A 17,857-nucleotide genomic window follows, 5' to 3' on the forward strand; every position below is an offset into this window, starting at 1 on the left:
GCAGGAGGATCCTTTCACAGAAGAAGCCCCGAAGCAAAAGAGTGCCAATGATCCGACTGAAGTTGAGGTCCCAGCCGTGGTCGACCTAATTATGGAAGTTGTGGTCATCACTCCCGACTGGACAGTGCCATACATCGCATATATCCTTAGGAAAGAGCTCCCAGAGAACGAAGAAGAGGCTCGACAGATCGTCCGACGATCCAAGGCCTTTACAGTAATCAAGGGACAATTGTACAGAGAAAGCGCGACTAGAGTCGGCCAGAAGTGCATCACGCCAGAAGAAGGTCAGATAATTCTTGAGGATATCCACTCGGGGACCTGTGGCCATCATGCGTCCTCTCGGACCATTGTGGCTAAAGCATACCGAGCGGGATTTTACTGGCCGAAAGCAAATGAAATGGCAAAAGAAATAGTCGACAAGTGTGAAGGATGTCAGTTCTATTCCAACATGTCGCACAAGCCAGCCTCAGCCTTGAAGACCATTCCACTCGTTTGGCCCTTCGCTGTTTGGGGATTGGACATGATTGGACCGTTGAGGACTGGCAGAAGCGGCTTCACTCATTTGCTAGTAGCAGTCGACAAGTTCACCAAGTCGATCGAAGCCAAGCCCATCAAGAACCTCGATGCATGCACTGCTATCAGCTTCATCAGAGAGTTGATATTCAGATATGGAGTTCCGCATAGCATCATCACTGACAATGGGTCAAACTTCGATAATGAAAAGTTCAAAGCCTTCTGTGCCTCTCAAGGCACGCGGGTCGACTATGCTTCAGTGGCTCATCCTCAGTCGAATGGACAAGCAGAATGTGCAAACGGCCTCATTCTCAAAGGGCTGAAACCTCGGCTGATGCGTGATCTCAAACACGCAGCAGGAGCTTGGGTCGACGAACTTCCATCAGTTCTCTGGGGATTGAGGACCACTCCTAATCGGTCGACTGGGAGAACTCCATTCTTCCTGGTTTATGGAGCTGAAGCGGTTCTGCCGAGTGACCTGCTTCACAATGCGCCTCGAGTCGAGCTATACTCTGAAGAGGAAGCAGAACAAGCCCGACAAGATGCCGTCGACCTCTTGGAAGAGGAAAGAGAGATGGCCTTGATCCGCTCGACTATCTATCAGCAAGACTTGCATCGATTCTATACCAGAAATGTGAAAAGTCGAGCCTTCCAAGAGGGAGATTTGGTCCTCCGAGTGGATCAACAGAAACCACACAAGCTTGCTCCCACTTGGGAAGGTCCCTTCATCGTCACAAGAGTCCTCCACAACGGAGCATATCATCTCTACAACGTTGATCGCCAGATCGACGAGCCTCAAGCTTGGAACGCGGAGCAGCTCCGCCCCTTTTACACTTAAAACTCATTCGGTTGAGATGTAATAAAAGTACTTTTGTAGTTTGTTTATCTAAGACAAGAATGTTATAATTTTCCCAGTGATTGATATTGCTTTTTGTTGGAATTTCCCCCAGTGGGTGGCTTAGCTGCGAATCCGATTCGCCTAAGTTTGTAAAAAAAAAGTCCTTTCCGAGTGCGAGCCAGTCTCTCACTCGGGGGCTTAGCTGCGGATCCGCTTCGCCTAAGTATCCAAAATCCTACCGAGTGGCGAGCCAGCCTCCCGCTCGGAGGCTTAGCTGCAGTCCAAGTACTCGCCTAAGTATTCAAAATCCTACCGAGTGGCGAGCCAGCCTCCCGCTCGGAGGCTTAGCTGCAGCCCAGTGCTCGCCTAAGTAATAGAAATCCTACCGAGTGGAGAGCAAACCTCCCACTCGGAGGCTTAGCTGCAACCCAGTGCTCGCCTAAGTAATAGAAATCCTACCGAGTGGAGAGCAAACCTCCCACTCAGAGGCTTAGCTGCAGCTCAGTGCTCGCCTAAGTAATAGAAATCCTACCGAGTGGAGAGCAAACCTCCCACTCGGAGGCTTAGCTGCAGCCCAGTGCTCGCCTAAGTAATAGAAATGCTACCGAGTGGAGAGCAAACCTCCCACTCGGAGGCTTAGCTGCAGCTCAGTGCTCGCCTAAGTAATAGAAATCCTGCCGAGTGGAGAGCAAACCTCCCACTCGGAGGGTTAGCTGCAGCCCAGTGCTTGCCTAAGTAATAGAAATCCTACCGAGTGGAGAGCAAACCTCCCACTCGGAGGCTTAGCTGCCGCCCAGTGCTCGCCTAAGTAATAGAAATCCTACTAAGTGGAGAGCAAACCTCTCACTCGGGGGCTTAGCTGCAGCCCAGTGCTCGCCTAAGTAATAAAAATCCTACCGAGTGGAGAGCAAACCTCCCACTCGGGGGCTTAGCTGCAGCTTAGTGCTCGCCTAAGTAAGGAATTCATCCCAATCCGCAAGGATGACGAGGTGCAGGTCGACTGCTACCTCCTCCTTCGGAGCTTCGCCACAAGTACAACGTGCGGTCCATCCCAATCCGCAAGGATGACGAGGTGCAGGTCGACTGCTACCTCCTCCTTCGGAGCTTCGCCACAAGTACAACGTGCGGTCCGTTCCAATCTGAAAAGATGACAAGGTCAGTCACAGTCCGTGTTCCATCTCTACCTGCAGAATAGATGAAGCTCAAGTCGATTGGAATTTCAACGGAATATCTTCCGAAATGAAGAATAAAGTTCTCTCGAAGGCAAACAAAGCAAGTTAAATGGAAAAATCAAGTTCAGATAAACGTCCTACGGATCCAAAGGTGCTCAGGCGTTAAGCCTGTTAAAGTTTATCGGTTACAGAAACCACTCGGCATTCCGAGGCAAATTTAAAGTGGGACTTAGAAGTTTTTTACTCCTCAGGCGGAGGACTGGAAGGTGCAACAAACTGGTCGAGGTCGAGTCCATCGGCAATACGGGTAGCAGCAGCGATGAAAGTCTCCATGAAAGATCTGAAGTCGTGCTTCCTGGTATTGGCAACCTTGAGGGACACCAGCTTGTCCTCTTGCGCTTCTTTGCAGTGGACACGAACCAGAGATAAAGCAACATCAGCACCACACCTGGCAGACGACTTCTTCCATTCTTGCACTCGACTTGGAATCTCATTCAGTCGAGTCATCAAATATTCAAGATCATTCTGGAGAGTCCGTTCTGGCCAGAGAGTCGAGTCGATCCGCGACACTGCAACTTTCAGTCGAGCAAGATAATCCACTGCGCTAGCAACACGAGACTCCAGTCGGAGCACATTCATAGCAGCTTCGTCCTTCACAGGAGAGTTGATGGGGTCCAAACTGGTTTCCACTCGACTGGTTTCTTCTTCAAAGTTTTGGCAGAGTTCTGAAAACACAACTCAGATTCAAAATGAAGATCATATGATGAGCCGGTGAGAGCAAGACAGTTGGATAAAAGAGATTACCTTCAAGCATGAGAAACAGCTTCTTGGCGAACCCTCCAAGATAAATCTCCAGGTCATTTCGCTTACCCGCCAGCTGGCTAACCTTGTCAGACAGAATATTCTTGTCGTTCTTCAGTCGACTGACTTCCTTGTTAGCCGCATCAAGAGAGGCTTTCAGCTGGCATTTTCATCTTCAACTTTGTCGACTGAAGCAAGCTTTTCTTCAGCGAGCTTTGTTTTCTCCAAAGCCGCCTTCTGTGCCTCTGCAAGGTCAAGGTCCTTCTTCTTCAAAGTTTCTTCCAGTTTATCTGCAAAGCAACAATAAGAACAGAGTTGAGAATGAGCAGAAAAACAGAGATAGTCGTCAAAAATTCTCACCAGCCATACCTTTTGCTTCATCCTGTGCCTTCTGCAAATTCTCCTGAGCAAGCTTCAAATCGAGGTTGAGCTGAATCTGCTTTTTCTCTAACTCAGTGTAGCGAGCCACAAGCTCGCAAGATTTCTACCAAGAGTCAACCAACAAAAGACATCAAAAACAGATCACTTCCGAGTGACTAAGGAAAAATAGTAGCATTTCCAAGACTACGGTCGAATAAAATATTCGACAGTAGTCTCGGGGACTACACCCAGTGGGTGCACTCAGCGTGCCCCCACTGGTTTACCAATTTGGTTTGATCAGTCGACCAAAGGAGGAAAAAAGGCTATGATTCTAAAAACATGGCTAGTCGTCAGCGGTTAGCCGCAGTAAAAGTAAAAAAAAACAGTTCTTTAGACTATAGTCAACAGCACGCAGTTGACCATAGTCTCGGGGACTACACCCAGTGGGTGCACTTAGCGTGCCCCCACCGGTTTTACAGTTCCATTCAACTTGGTCCGCCCAAGTCGAGTGAAGAAGATCACAGCATAAAGACCATAGCCGACTGCACGCAGTCGACCATGGTCTCGGGGACTACACCCAGTGGGTGCACTCAGTGTGCCCCCACAAAAGTTCAAACGACACACACACCCACTGGGTGTACAGATATGGAAATCTCCAAAAGAAAGCAGTTTCAGATAGTATGTCCTAACAAAGCAAGCAACGACTGACTTACTTGGACATTGCTCTGGAGAGCTGAACTGGCGTCATAGGCCGCCTGACTTGCCTGTCGTGCCGCTTTCACCTGCTCCATCATGATCCCTGCCTGCCGTATGGCCTCCTTAGCAGCACTTACTTGGTCTTCCGGGACGTGGTGTGTGGCAAAAAGAGACGGTGGATCAGCAGTCGACGAAGTGGTTCGGGCACTCGTCAGTGGTACAGCAAAATATACAGAAGTCCGAGCGGGATTGCCTCCCTCGGAAATCAACGTCTCAGGAGTCGCCGCGACTTGAGCAGCCTTGCCAGCAGGCACTTTCTTGTTCCTCCTCTTCCTCAATGGCGCTTCTTCGTCATCATCAGGAAGATCAATGACGTGAGGCGGAACTGCAAGAGAGGTCTAGAAGTAAACATGGAAGCCCAATCGACTAAAAAGCTCCAGTCGGCTAAAAGTGAAATCTCAGAGATCTTACCAAGATTGGAAGTGGCCGCATCCTCCATTTCCTGGTCATCGTGCTTGGCTGAAGTCTCGGAGGTAGCGGCGCTGTAGATTTCATTAGTCGGCTGATTAGTCATCGAGTCGACTAAAAATTCACTCATGTTGAAAAAGGAAATACAAGGTTCTGTTGCTTACCCGGAGATGGTGGGGATGACCATTCGCATCTTGGGCAGGGCCTTCGTCGGCTTCGACGACGTCGCTCAAGGTTGCTTCGGCGGCTTCTCAGTCGGCGCGGGAGAAGTTGTCCTAGATCGCTTCGTCGACTGACCGGTGGGCACAACACCTTTACCGCGCCCGGCCACCGGGTCGTGCGTCGACTTGGACCTTCCTTCTGAGCGAGGAGGGTCGATGTCTTCCTCCTCTTCTTCCTCCTCCTCCTCATCATCAGAGTCGTCATCCTCCTCATCCTCTTCGCCGTTGGACTCCAATTCCTCCGGACTCTCACCTCCACTTCCTTCTTCTTCTTCGGCTGCTTCCTGCGCCCCGTTGGGCATCGAGTACATCTCGGTGGTGACCTAGAAGACAACAAAACAAGACGACAGTCAGTCGATGAAATTGACATCAAAACAAAATGAATGCAGCAGAATCACAGTCGAAGATAAATGATGATACCTTGTCTGGTTGGTAACTCTGGTCGAGTGGTGGAATCCTCCTAGCTCCGCGAGGGTTGTCTTTATTTCCTGTGATGGCAGTCATCCACTTCTCCAGTATGGCGCCGTCAACCTCCTCCGGATGGACCCGAGTGGTATCATCCGTACTGGAGTACATCCACATCAGATGACCGCGGTATTGGAGTGGCTGGATACGCCTTCGGAGAAAAACCTCCAGGAGATCCATGCCGGTCACCCCTTCGCGAATAAGCTAGACTACACGCTCCATCAGAAGCTTCACTTGGGCCTTTTCCTCTGGCAACACCTTCAGGGAAGACGGCTTGTTCACTCGACTCATGGAGAAAGGAGGGAGCCCAGTCGACTGCCCCGGCGTCGGCTGGTCTTGGCAGTAAAACCAGGTCGACTGCCACCCTCTAACCGAGTCGGGGAGAATCATAGCTGGAAAAGCGCTCTTCCCCCTCATCTGGACTCCGAGTCCCCCACACATTTGGATTACTTGGGTCTTTTCGTCATTCGGGCTCGTTTTCTTCAGCGTCTGAGAGCGACATGTGAATATATGCTTGAAAAGGCCCCAATGCGGTCGACAACCCAGGAAATTCTCGCAGAGCGAAACGAAAGCAGCCAGATACACAATGGAGTTTGGGGTGAAATGGTGGAGTTGCACTCCAAAAAAGTTCAGAAACCCCCGGAAAAAAGGATTTGGCGGCAGAGAAAACCCCCTATCTACGTGGGTGGCCAAGAGGACGCACTCACCCTCTTCTGGCTGCGGTTGCCACTCCGTGCCCGGAAGCCTCGCCGACCCGTGGGGGATCAGTCCTTCATTGGCCAGATCGGTGAGGTCTTTTTCGGTGATGGTCGACCGGATCCAGTCTCCTTGGACCCAGCCCTGCGGTAGCTTGGACCGCGAAGAGGAGCCGCCTCGACTGGGCGCTCTCCCCTTGGCCTTCACCGCTGTCTTCTTCACTCGATCCAGGGCGGCAGTCTTGTCCTTCACCATGGTCGCCGGCGAAAAAGGAACCGAGCTGTGGCACTGGGCGGACGGAGAGCGTGGCGAGAAAGTTTTGGAGGTGGAGAGAAGAGAAATCTGAGGGCGCACTCTTCAAAATGCCCGGTCCAACGCCTTATATGGATTCGCTTCCGAGTGGCTGACCGGTAGGGCCAGGCAATCCTGTCACGATCCTGCAACAGGCGCGCACGCGATACGTGGCGAAAAAGGCGGCGCGAGGATCGAGGCGTCATCGTCTTATCCCATCCGAGTGCCGCAGTTTTCTCCGCTTCGCTCGCTTCCCAAAATTCGGATCTCGAGAAATCCGCTAACCGCAGAGCAACTCGTCAGATAACAGATTTCCTCAGATCCGTCGCTCGGAAACCTTTAGGTTCAAAAAGTTCACTCGACAAACATGAAGAATGGATCAAGGCAACTGAAAGAAAGGTTGATGCCATCACCAAAAGGTCGTTGATCTAGAGTAAGACGCACTCACAACACGAAGAACAGGTCGGAAAGATTATCAACTCCTTCCTCACTCAAACCTCGACCCATTCGGGGGCTAATGATGAAGTCATGTACCTAGGGTAGGGCCATAGACCTGCCCAAAGGTACCTTCCACAAGGACATTCACAAGAGAAGCAGCCTTCCAGTCGACTTGGTAGACTCCCACTCGACAGATTCAAAGACACTCGACTATGAAGACCCACTCGACCACCAAGAGTCCAAGAGCCACTCGGTGTCCAAACGGTCTGTAGTTAATAGTCTTTATGACCTTAATGACACTTTATGTAGGGCGTTACCAGTAACGCCTAGCCTTAACGTACCTTAAACCCTCTGCTACGTGGGCTGGCTGGGGTCCTGGCGCACTCTATATAAGCCACCCCCCTCCACAGGTAGAAGGGTTCACACCCCTGTAACACATACGCAAATAATCCAGTCTACCGCCTCAGGGCTCCAAGACGTAGGGCTGTTACTTCCTCCGAGAAGGGCCTGAACTCGTAAATCTCTTGCGTATACAACTACTCCATAGCTAGGATCTTGCCTCTCCATACCTAACCCCCATTCTACTGTCAGACTTAGAACCACGAAAGTACCTTCGATCAAAAGTGATCGGGAAGGAGGACCATAGGTTGAACTTTGGGGCGACTGGCTCCAACGCATATACATCCCTGAGTGCATGCTTCCGCTCCCTTTTGGGTATGTGGGTTGTGTATATCATGTTCACCGTCCGCACTTGTGGGGGGAGGCCCTTCTGTCCCCTTATGTTCGACGGCCGGGGCTCCTCCTCGTCATCGCTATGCAGCCCCTTGTCATTGTTTTCGACATTTAACTTGCCTGCCTGCTTGAACACCCAACAATCCCTGTTAGTGTGGTTGGCTGGTTTTTCGGGGGTGCCGTGTATCTGGCACGAGCGATCGAGTATTCGGTTCAAACTGGACGGGCCCGGAGTATTTCTTTTAAATGGCTTTTTCTGCTGACCGGGTTTAGAGCCTCTGAATCCGGCATTAACTGTCGTATCCTCAGCATTATCGCCGTTAATGCGGCGCTTGTGCTTGTTGCGACGCGACCTGCCATTGCTGTCCTTGGTATCCGAATTACCAGGACTCTTGGTCATGTTATTACTACGAGCTAGCCAGCTATCTTCTCCCGCGCAAAAGCGGGTCATGAGTGTTGTGAGGGCTGCCATGGATTTCGGCTTTTCCGGTCCTAGGTGCCGGGCAAGCCATTCGTCACGGATGTTATGTTTGAAGGCTGCGAGGGCCTCTGCGTCCGGACAGTCGACTATTTGATTTTTCTTAGTTAGGAACCATGTCCAGAATTGTCTGGCCGATTCCTCTGGCTGCTGAATTATGTGGCTTAGGTCCTCGGCGTCTGGTGGTCGCACATAGGTGCCCTGAAAATTGTCGAGGAATGCGACTTCCAGGTCCTCCCAACAACCAATTGACTCTGCTGGCAAGCTGTTAAGCCAATGCCGAGCTGGTCCTTTAAGCTTGAGTGGGAGGTATTTGATGGCGTGTAGATCATCACCGCGGGCCATGTGGATATGAAGGAGATAATCCTCGATCCATACCGCAGGATTTGTTGTGCCATCGTATGATTCGATGTTTACGGGTTTGAAACCCTCAGGGATTTGATGATCCGTTACTTCATCTGTGAAGCATAGTGGGTGTGCGGCGCCTCTGTACTGGGCTATATCACGACGTAGCTCAAATGAGCTTTGTCTACTGTGTTCGGCCTGGTCGGAATTGCCATATCCAGCATGACGGTTATCGTCACGTGTTGTGGGGCGCCCACGCGATCCGTAGATCGATCTTGTTTGCCATGCCTTGTCCTCCAATATATCTCGCAGGTCTGACGCATTTCCCCGTGCATTGGTATTTTTGGAGCGACGCAGGGGTGCGGCTTGAGTGGAGGGCCGAGAGGCCTCTCTGTTGCGGCCACGAGGTGGCCGGTTGGCCGCGTCGTGCGCTGGTGATGTAGGTTTAGGTGCTTCCTCCTCTAATCGGGGTAGCAGCCTGCGCTTTGGGTAGCTCTTGGAGGGGCGTTCGAGTTCGTACTCTTCGGCCGCAAGGACTTCAGTCCATCTGTCGGCTAGCAAGTCTTGGTCAGCTCTAAGCTGTTGCTGTTTTTTCTTGAGGCTGCTCGCCGTGGCCATAAGCCTGCGTTTGAAACGCTCTTGTTCGACGAGATCCTCAGGCACGACAAATTCGTCGTCGTCGAGGCTTGCCTCGTCTTCGGAGGGAGGCATGTAATTATCGTCCTCTACCTCTCTGTCTGCCACTCTCTCATGAGGGCTGGCTTCTCCATTCTCCTGTGTTGAATCCTGCTGGAGGGGGTTGTCTTCGGCACTGTCCGGGGTGTTATTATCTCTCGTGCCGGAATCGCCGTTTTTGCTTTGGCGGGATTTAGAGCGGCGCCGCTGACGCCGGCGCTTAGGCTGCTTCTTGGAGGGGTCATCCTTCGTTGTTCCATCGCCATTCCCTTCTTTTGGGGTGTCCATCATGTATATGTCGTATGACGAGGTGGCCTTCCAGTGCCCTGTAGGCGCTGGTTCTTGGTCGTCTCCTGCATCGGCGTCCATACTGTCGATGTCTTCGGAGTCGAAGTCGAGCATGTCGGTTAAATCATCGACAGTGGCTACGAAGTGGGTGGTGGGTTGTTTTTGAATTTCTTCGTCGTCTCCCAACCTTGCTGACCATAGTCCGGCCAGGGCTCTCCTTATAAAGAGAGCGACTTTAGCGAATTCAGGATGTCGCCGAACGGCGAGTGCTGAAAGATGTCCGCGGCGGCAAACTCCATGATCGGCGCCCAATCGGATTCGATTGGCATTGGCGCGGAAGGTTCGGAGTCCGGAGAGGTGTCCGGCACCTTGGAGTCATGAGCTTCGTGAAGGACAAGGCTGGTGTTCGGCTTGATCGCCGTAGAGATTGCAGCCCCCGAGGCGGTGTCCAGCCACCCGTCCTCGATTGGCGCAGTCGGCTCCGAGGTAAGGGTCGGAGCGGACACTAGTGCGGCCTCCAGAGCACTGTTCGGCGGCAGAGCTAGATCATGCCCATCGTGACAGTGCGGCGCGCTTAGCGGTGGCTCGAACCCGTCGAAGATCACGTCTCCGCGGATGTTAGCCGTGTAGTTCAAACTTCCAAATCTGACCTGATGGCCAGGGGCGTAGCTTTCAATCTGCTCCAGATGGCCAAGCGAATTGGCCCGCAGTGCAAAGCCGCCGAATACGAAGATCTGTCCGGGGTGAAAAGTCTCACCCTGGACCGCATCGTTGTTGATGATCGAAGGAGCCATCGGGCCTAAAGGCGATGACACAGAGGAACTCTCAATGAAAGCACCAATGTCGGTGTCAAAACCGGGGGATCTCGGGTAGGGGGTCCCGAACTGTGTGTCTAGGCGGATGGTAACAGGAGACAAGGGACACGAAGTTTTTACCCAGGTTCGGGCCCTCTCGATGAAGGTAAAACCCTACTCCTGCTTGATTAATATTGATGATATGGGTAGTACAAGAGTAGATTTACCACGAGAACAGAGAGGCTAAACCCTAGAAGCTAGCCTATGGTATGATTGTTGTTCGTCTTACGGACTAAAATCCTCTGGTTTATATAGACACCGAAGAGGGCTAGGGTTACACAGAGTCGGTTACACTGGTGGGAGATCTACATATCCGTATCGCCAAGCTTGCCTTCCACGCCAAGGAAAGTCCCATCCGGACACGGGACGAAGTCTTCAATCTTGTATCTTTATAGTCCAGGAGTCCGGCCGAAGGATATAGTCCGGCCATCTGGACACCCCCTAATCAAGGACTCCCTCAAAGAGCATGACGCGAAGCACGCCGAGGAGGCCTGGCTGGAGAGGGAACGATGGAGAGCCGACATTAGCAGGAGTTGCAGGTACTATGGGAGGCTCATGCGACGGAGAAGAAAAGCTTGATGGGCACCATTAGCCAACTATAGCAGGATGACCTTTCGAGGACCCAGGCCCTCCAGTCTAAGATCGAGGCTCTCGGGCGCAAAGAGTACATTATCCTGTCGCGACTGGAGCTTCTGGATGCTAAAGTTACGTAAGCTCTGCCGACTTTGGCTTTCGTAGCTTCCTTCATGTCTTCTCTTTGGTTCTGACCTTTACTTGTTGCAGCTATGTTCCCTGACTCGCAAACTGACACCGAGCGAGCTGTGAACACCGTACGGGCTGCTAACGGCCTGGAGCCCTTGCCGGCCTCTGAGTGGAGCTCAGATGACTTCGCCCTGCCACTACCGGCTCGGCTGCGCCGGGTGAAGGATGTGCTGAACCGCTTCAACGGCTGCCCACATCTTCAACATCCTCTGGCCGGAGATGTCCCCCCGCTGTCACCACTCAACGCCTTGCTGGCTGGATGGACCAGGATTCTCGCCAAATCAATGCTTGTCGTCTGTCGGTTGCTTGAGACGGTGCTGAGATCGCTTTGGAGATCGTCACCGGCAGATACCCGCAGGTTGATCTCAACTAGCTGGCCAGCATGAGTCGAGGTAACTCCGGAGCAGACCGAAGCTATCCAGCAACGGGCCCTGGTGCTTGCTTCATACGCGTAGGTGGAGAATTTTATCGTGAAGAGGGAAGCGACCTTGGAGACGACGAGTTGTTTCTGCTCCGGCTCCTCAACCAGCGGTAACGATGATGACAACGCCTAGGCTGGCGGCTCTTAGAGCCAAAGAGAGACTTTAAAGATCGTTAGATCCCCAGAATGCTGGGTGCAAATGTAATGAATGCTGAAGTTCTTGGCTGTGAACAATTTTTATTTTGTTTAAGTTAATTAGGGTGAGCGGCTGCTCGCCTTTGCCTTCGACCTCTTTGTCAAGTTTCGCGTGCACCCTGCCCTTTGGCGTTGCTCCAGGGAGCTTCACAACTATTCTTGCGGTCCTGCGTCTGCGTCTCGGAGCGAGCCGCTGAGCAAGGTCATGTTACTTGTGATTTTGGGGGTTTCTGGCTGGAACGTGCAGATGCTCTGCCGGCTAGCGGCTTGGGCACAGCCGGAGCCCCCAGCTGCTTTTTTCTTTGCGTTGTTCCATCGTGCCCCCTGCCCTTTGGCGTTGCTCCGGGCAACTTCACAGCCGTTCTCGTGGTCCTGCGTCTGCATCTCGGAGCGGGCCGCTGAGTAAGGTCAAAGTCCTACTCCGGCTGGAGAAAAATACAGCTGGGCGAGCCGGGCCCGAACAGGGATAGCAACAATTTTCTAAAGCCATTTCACTTCATTGATAACAGAATTGCGGGGTTACATACTCTCTGGGAGTAGAATGGATGTAACAGGTCCGCGTTCCAAGGATGCTCAGACTCCTCTCCAGCCTTATCTGGGTTGTTCACTCGAGGTTCTCTCACATCTATAAAATAGCACGAGTTGTTGTGCAGAGCTTTACTAACTATGAAAGGTCCCTCCCATGGAGGCGACAGCCTATTCATGCTAGTGGTATCCTGGACCAGCCGAAGCATGATACGTCTCCAACGTATTTATAATTTTTGATTGTTTCACGTTGTTATATTACCATTTTTGGATGTTTTACAATCATTTTATAGTCATTTTATATTATTTTTTGGTACTAACCTATTGACATAGTGTCCAGTGCCAGTTGTTGTTTTCTGCATGTTTTACATCGCAGGAAATCAATATCAAACGGAGTCCAAACGCAGCGAAACTTCATCAGGATTTTTTTGGGCCAGAAGACATCCAGTGGGCCAGGAAAGCACCTGGGGATGCTTCGAGGGGAGCACAACCCACCAGGGCGCGCCTGGAGGCCTAGGCGCGCCCTGGTGGGTTGTGCCCACCTCGGGTGCCCCCTGAACTGCCTCTTTGCTTTATAAATACCCCAATATTCCACAAACCCTAGGGAGTCCTCCAAGAAAGAAATCATTCTTCTCAAGCTGGACTTTGCTAAGGCCTTCGATACCATTGAGCATTCGGCTATGCTCCTCATTATGAAGAAAATGGGTTTCCCACCTGCATGGCTGGGTTGGATGCACAATATCTTCTCTTTCGGCAAATCTTTAGTGCTTCTCAATGGTGTCCCTGGTCGACAATTTCCATGCAAGTGCGGGGTCCGCCAAGGTGATCCTATGTCACCTCTCATTTTTGTAATTGCGGCCGACCTCCTTCAAACTGCCATCAACGATGCTCTTGCGCAAGGCTTGCTCAATCACCCGATCCCTCCTAAAGGTGATGCTCAATACCTTGTCATCCAATATTCCGACGATACTATCGTGGTACTGCCTGCGTGCCTTCTCCAAGCGGCCAAGTTGAAACAAATCCTTGAGGACTACGCCACGTCGATCGGGCTCAAAATCAACTTTCATAAATCCACGATCATTCCTATCAACACCCCGGCTGACAAGTGCAATGCCCTGGCAAATCTCTTTGGTTGCACCCAAGCAACTATGTCGTTCACTTACCTTGGGCTACCTCTAGGGACCACACGGCCAACGTTCTTAGATTTGACACCGTTTGTTTGCAAGGCAGAAAGAAAAATCATAGCTGCCATGTCTCTCATGTCTCATGCTGGTAGATTGGCATTGATCAATTCACGCATTAGTTCTCTGGCCATATATCCGATGGGCACGTTGAGACTGCCGCAGAAAATCATTGCCCAGCTGGACAAGATTCGTAGGCATTGCCTCTGCTAAAAAAGACAGCTGATGGCGATAAGCACAACTCCCTCGCTGCCTGGCCCATGGTCTGCCGCCCCAAATCCAGTGGTGGCCTCGGTATTCTTGACTTGAGGATTCAAAATGATGGCCTGCTTCTGAAATTCCTCCATAAATTCTTCAAAAAAATTGACGTTCCTTGGGTACAGTTGATTTGGGATACGTACTACTTGGACTCCATACCGCATGCAGCTGAGATTTGCGGTTCCTTTTGGTGGCGAGATCTTGTTCACCTCGTGCCCATATACCGTGGTATCACCCATGTTCAAGTAAACAATGGAAAAACTGCGTTGTTTTGGAAGGACAGCTGGAATAAGGATGTTTTTTCTAACAAGTATCCAAGGGCATTCTCGTACGTCCATCATGAGGATCTTTCGGTCCGGGAGTTCCTGGCGACAGCCACCCTGCATGAAACCTTTCAGCTCCCCCTGTCCATGCAAGCCCATGATGAGTTAAAGCTTCTGCAGCTTGACGTTGCGGTAATTACACTTGATGAACGACCGGATGTGTGGGTCTACTGTTGGGGGGCCACTGTTTTCAAAACTGCTGCATATTACAAGTTTTACTTTCGGGACGTGGTGGCTCATGTGGCGTACAAATGGCTTTGGCGGACCAAGTGCACCCCGAAAATCAAAGTCTTCGGTTGGTTTTTCTCTCTGATCGCCTCAACACACGCAACATGCTGAAACGCCGACATTATAACATTGGGACCAACCTTGATTGCCTGCTGTGTGGCTGTCACGTCGAAGAAACAGTGGAGCACCTTTTCTTCCACTCCACCTTCAGCAACGTGCTGGCAACGTCTGAGCATCGTATGGGGGGCGGTCGGCAACCGGCTGGATCTTGTTGAACAAATGAAGAATCAGCACCCGTGCAAGATGATCATGGAAATCTTTCTGATTGCTGCTTGGAGTCTCTGGAAGGAGCGTAATAACAAATATTTTAGACATGTGGTGCCATCCGTTGACTCGTGGTGGGCTCGGTTCAAGATTGACTTTGGTAACCTTCTTTATAGAATGCCCATCCATAATAGACATGTTGTCTCTTCCATTTTACAAACTCTAAACTAAGGGTTTCATTAGTTTTGAGTCGTGTAGCTCAGTAGTGTCTAACTCCCCCCCCCCCCACCTTGTAATTATCACCATGTAACTGCTTTTGTGTCATACTTAATATATATGCAGTAGGAGCCTTTCCTACTGTCTCAACCTTCAAAAAAAAACCCTAGGGGAGTCAACGAAAATCAATTCCAGCCACCGCAAAGTCTAGAAACAACAGATCCAATCTAGACACCATCACGGAGGGGTTCACCACTTCCATTGGTGCCTCTCCGATGATGCGTGAGTAGTTCTTTGTAGACCTACGGGTCCGTAGGTAGTAGCTAGATGGCTTCCTCTCTCTCTTGATTATCAATACAATGGTCTCTTGGAGATCTATATGATGTAAGTCTTTTGCGGTGTGTTTGTTGGGATCCGATGAACTTTGAGTTTATGACCAGATCTATGTTTTTATCCATTAAAGTTATTTGAGTCTTCTTTGATCTCTTATATGCGTGATTGATTATAGCCTCGTATTTCTTCTCCGATATTTGGGTTTTGTTTGGCCAACTTGATCTATTTATCTTGCAATGTAAATAGGTGCTTTGTGATGGGTTCGATCTTACAGTGCTTGATCCCAGTGATAGAAAGGGAAACGACACGTATGTATTGTTGCTATTAAGGATAACAAGATGGGTCTATTTCTACATAAATAGATCTTGTCTACATCATGTCATCATTCTTATTGCATTAATTCGTTTCTCCATGAATTTAATACACTAGATGCATGCTGGATAGCGGTCGATGTGTGGAGTAATAGTAGTAGATGCAGGCAGGAGTTAGTCTACTAATCTTGGACGTGATGCCTATATAATGATCATTGCCTGGATATCATCACGATTATTTGAATTTCTATAAATTGCCCAACAGATATTGTTTTCCCACCGTTTGCTATTTTTATCGAGAGAAGCCACTAGTGAAACCTACAGGCCCCGGGTCTCTTTTCATCATATTTGCCTTTGCGGTCTATTTTTCTTTGCATTTATTTTCAGATCAATTAAACCAAAAATACAAAAATACCTTGCTGCAATTTATTTGTTCCCCAATCTATTTATCCTATCTACCACTTTTACCTCACGTTATTTGCCTATCTTGAGGCGCCGTACCCGAATGGGATTGACAACCCCTTTAACACGTCGGGTTGCGCGTATTTGTTTTTTGTGTGTAGGTGTTGTTTACATGGTGTGAGGTAGTTCTCCTACTGGTTCAATAACCTTGGTCTCATCACTGAGGGAAATACCTACCATTGCTATACTGCATCATCCCTTCCTCTCTGGGGAAATGCCGACGTAGTTCTAGCAGACATCAAAAGGAAGTTCAGGCGCCATTGCCAGGGAGGATCGTGAACATCAACCAGGTTCCTAATCACAAATTTCATCTTCTCGCAATTTACATTATTTGCCATTTGCATCTGTTATCCTCTCCTCCACTTCACAAAAATTTGTTGTTTTATTCGCCCTCTTTTTCGTTTGTCGTTTTCTCATCAGATTTGTGTTTGTGTGCAATCTTGTTGCGAAGTCATCATGACTCAAGAGAACACCAAGTTTTGTGATTTCTCAAATACCAACAACAATGATTTTATTAGCACTCCGATTGCTCCTCCTGCCACTAGTGCGGAGTCTTGTGATATTAATACTTCTTTGCTGAATCTTGTCACGAAAGATCAATTTGCCGGTACTCCTAATGAGGATGTCGTGTCCCTTCTTAACACATTCGTGGAATTCTGGGATATGCAAAAGAAAAAACATGTGTACAATGATGTTGTGAAGTTTAAATTATTTCTGTTTTCTTTGCGAGATCGTGCAAAAATTTGGTTTTCTTCTTTGCCTCGCAACAGTATTGATTCTTGGAACAAGTGGAAGGATGCATTTATTACTAAGCACTTCCCGCCCGCAAACAATATTTCCCTTAGAACCCAGATCATGTATTTCAAGCAACTTGAACATGAGCATGTTGCACAATCATTGGAAAGGATGAAATTGATGCTAAGGAATTTCCCAACTCATGGTTTATATCTTTGGATGATCATACAAAAAAAATTATGCGGGATTGAATTTTGTTTCTTGTAATCTTTTAGATTCTGCCGCGGGGGGTACTTTTATTGAAATTACTTTGGGTGAAGCTACTAAATTTCTAGACAATATTATGGCAAATTACTCACAATGGCGTACTGAAAGAGCTCCTACTAGTAAAAAGGTCAATTCAGTAGAAGAAATAAATTCTTTGAGTGAAAAAATTGAAGCTCCTATGAAGTTGGCTGCTAATAAAGTGCTCCTATTGATTTTAATGATGTGATTTTGTCTACTTTGATTGAGCAAAATAGTGATGCCATAGATGTGAACTTTGTCTCGTGAAAAATTTTCAATAACAATGCTTATAGAGGTAATTTTAATCCTAGGCCTTTTCCTAGTAATTCCTCTAATAATTATGGTTATTCCTATGGCAATCCTACTTATAATATTAATAATAGAAACACCTCTGATCTTGAGCACAATATTAAAGAATTTATCAATGATAAAAAAACTTTCAATACTTCGATAGAAGAAAAATTGAATAAAGTTGATGATTTGTCTAGAAATATTTATAGAATTTCTCATTATGTAGAAATTCTCAAGATAAATTTTTTTGCTCCTAATGTTGAAGAAACAGTTAAAGCTATTTATGTTTCTATGGATGAAAGAAAGAAAAGAACCGCTATGCTTAGAGCTAAAAGAGAATTTTTAGAAAGAGTGTTTTCTAGTGATTACTTTCACAAAAGTGATGAAGATCTTAAAATGATAGGTGTTTCTTATATTGATTATTTGTTTAGTAAAATTAAGATTGATGATAAAGAGACTGGAGAAGAGTCAACTTTAGTTAGAAGGCGTCCCTACACTAGTAGAAAAACAGCTATTAGTCCCGGTACGTTAGGGCCTTTAGTCCCGGTTCGTGAACCGGGACTAATGAGTCGTTACTAATACCTCCCCCCTTTAGTCCCGGTTCTAACACGAACCGGGGCAGATGGTCCTCCACGTGGCCGGTGCGCCGAGCCCAGGCAGGGGGGCCTTTGGTCCCGGTTGGTAGCACCAACCGGGACCAAAAGACATCCACGCGTCAGCATTCCAGTGGCTGGGG

The 17,857-nt window shown here is 49.1% G+C and overlaps 1 protein-coding gene across 1 annotated transcript; it reads left to right on the forward strand.

The window, feature by feature from the left end:
• Positions 1–448: 448 nt before the first annotated feature.
• On the forward strand, positions 449–1,475 carry LOC123090409 (uncharacterized protein K02A2.6-like). The gene is made up of 2 exons (XM_044511727.1): positions 449–1,216; positions 1,464–1,475. The coding sequence occupies exons 1-2, from the start codon at positions 449–451 to the stop codon at positions 1,473–1,475; spliced, it is 780 nt and encodes a 259-aa protein (XP_044367662.1).
• Positions 1,476–17,857: the final 16,382 nt, after the last annotated feature.

This window comes from Triticum aestivum, chromosome 4B (assembly GCF_018294505.1).
Source record: "Triticum aestivum cultivar Chinese Spring chromosome 4B, IWGSC CS RefSeq v2.1, whole genome shotgun sequence".
NCBI lineage: Eukaryota > Viridiplantae > Streptophyta > Magnoliopsida > Poales > Poaceae > Triticum > Triticum aestivum.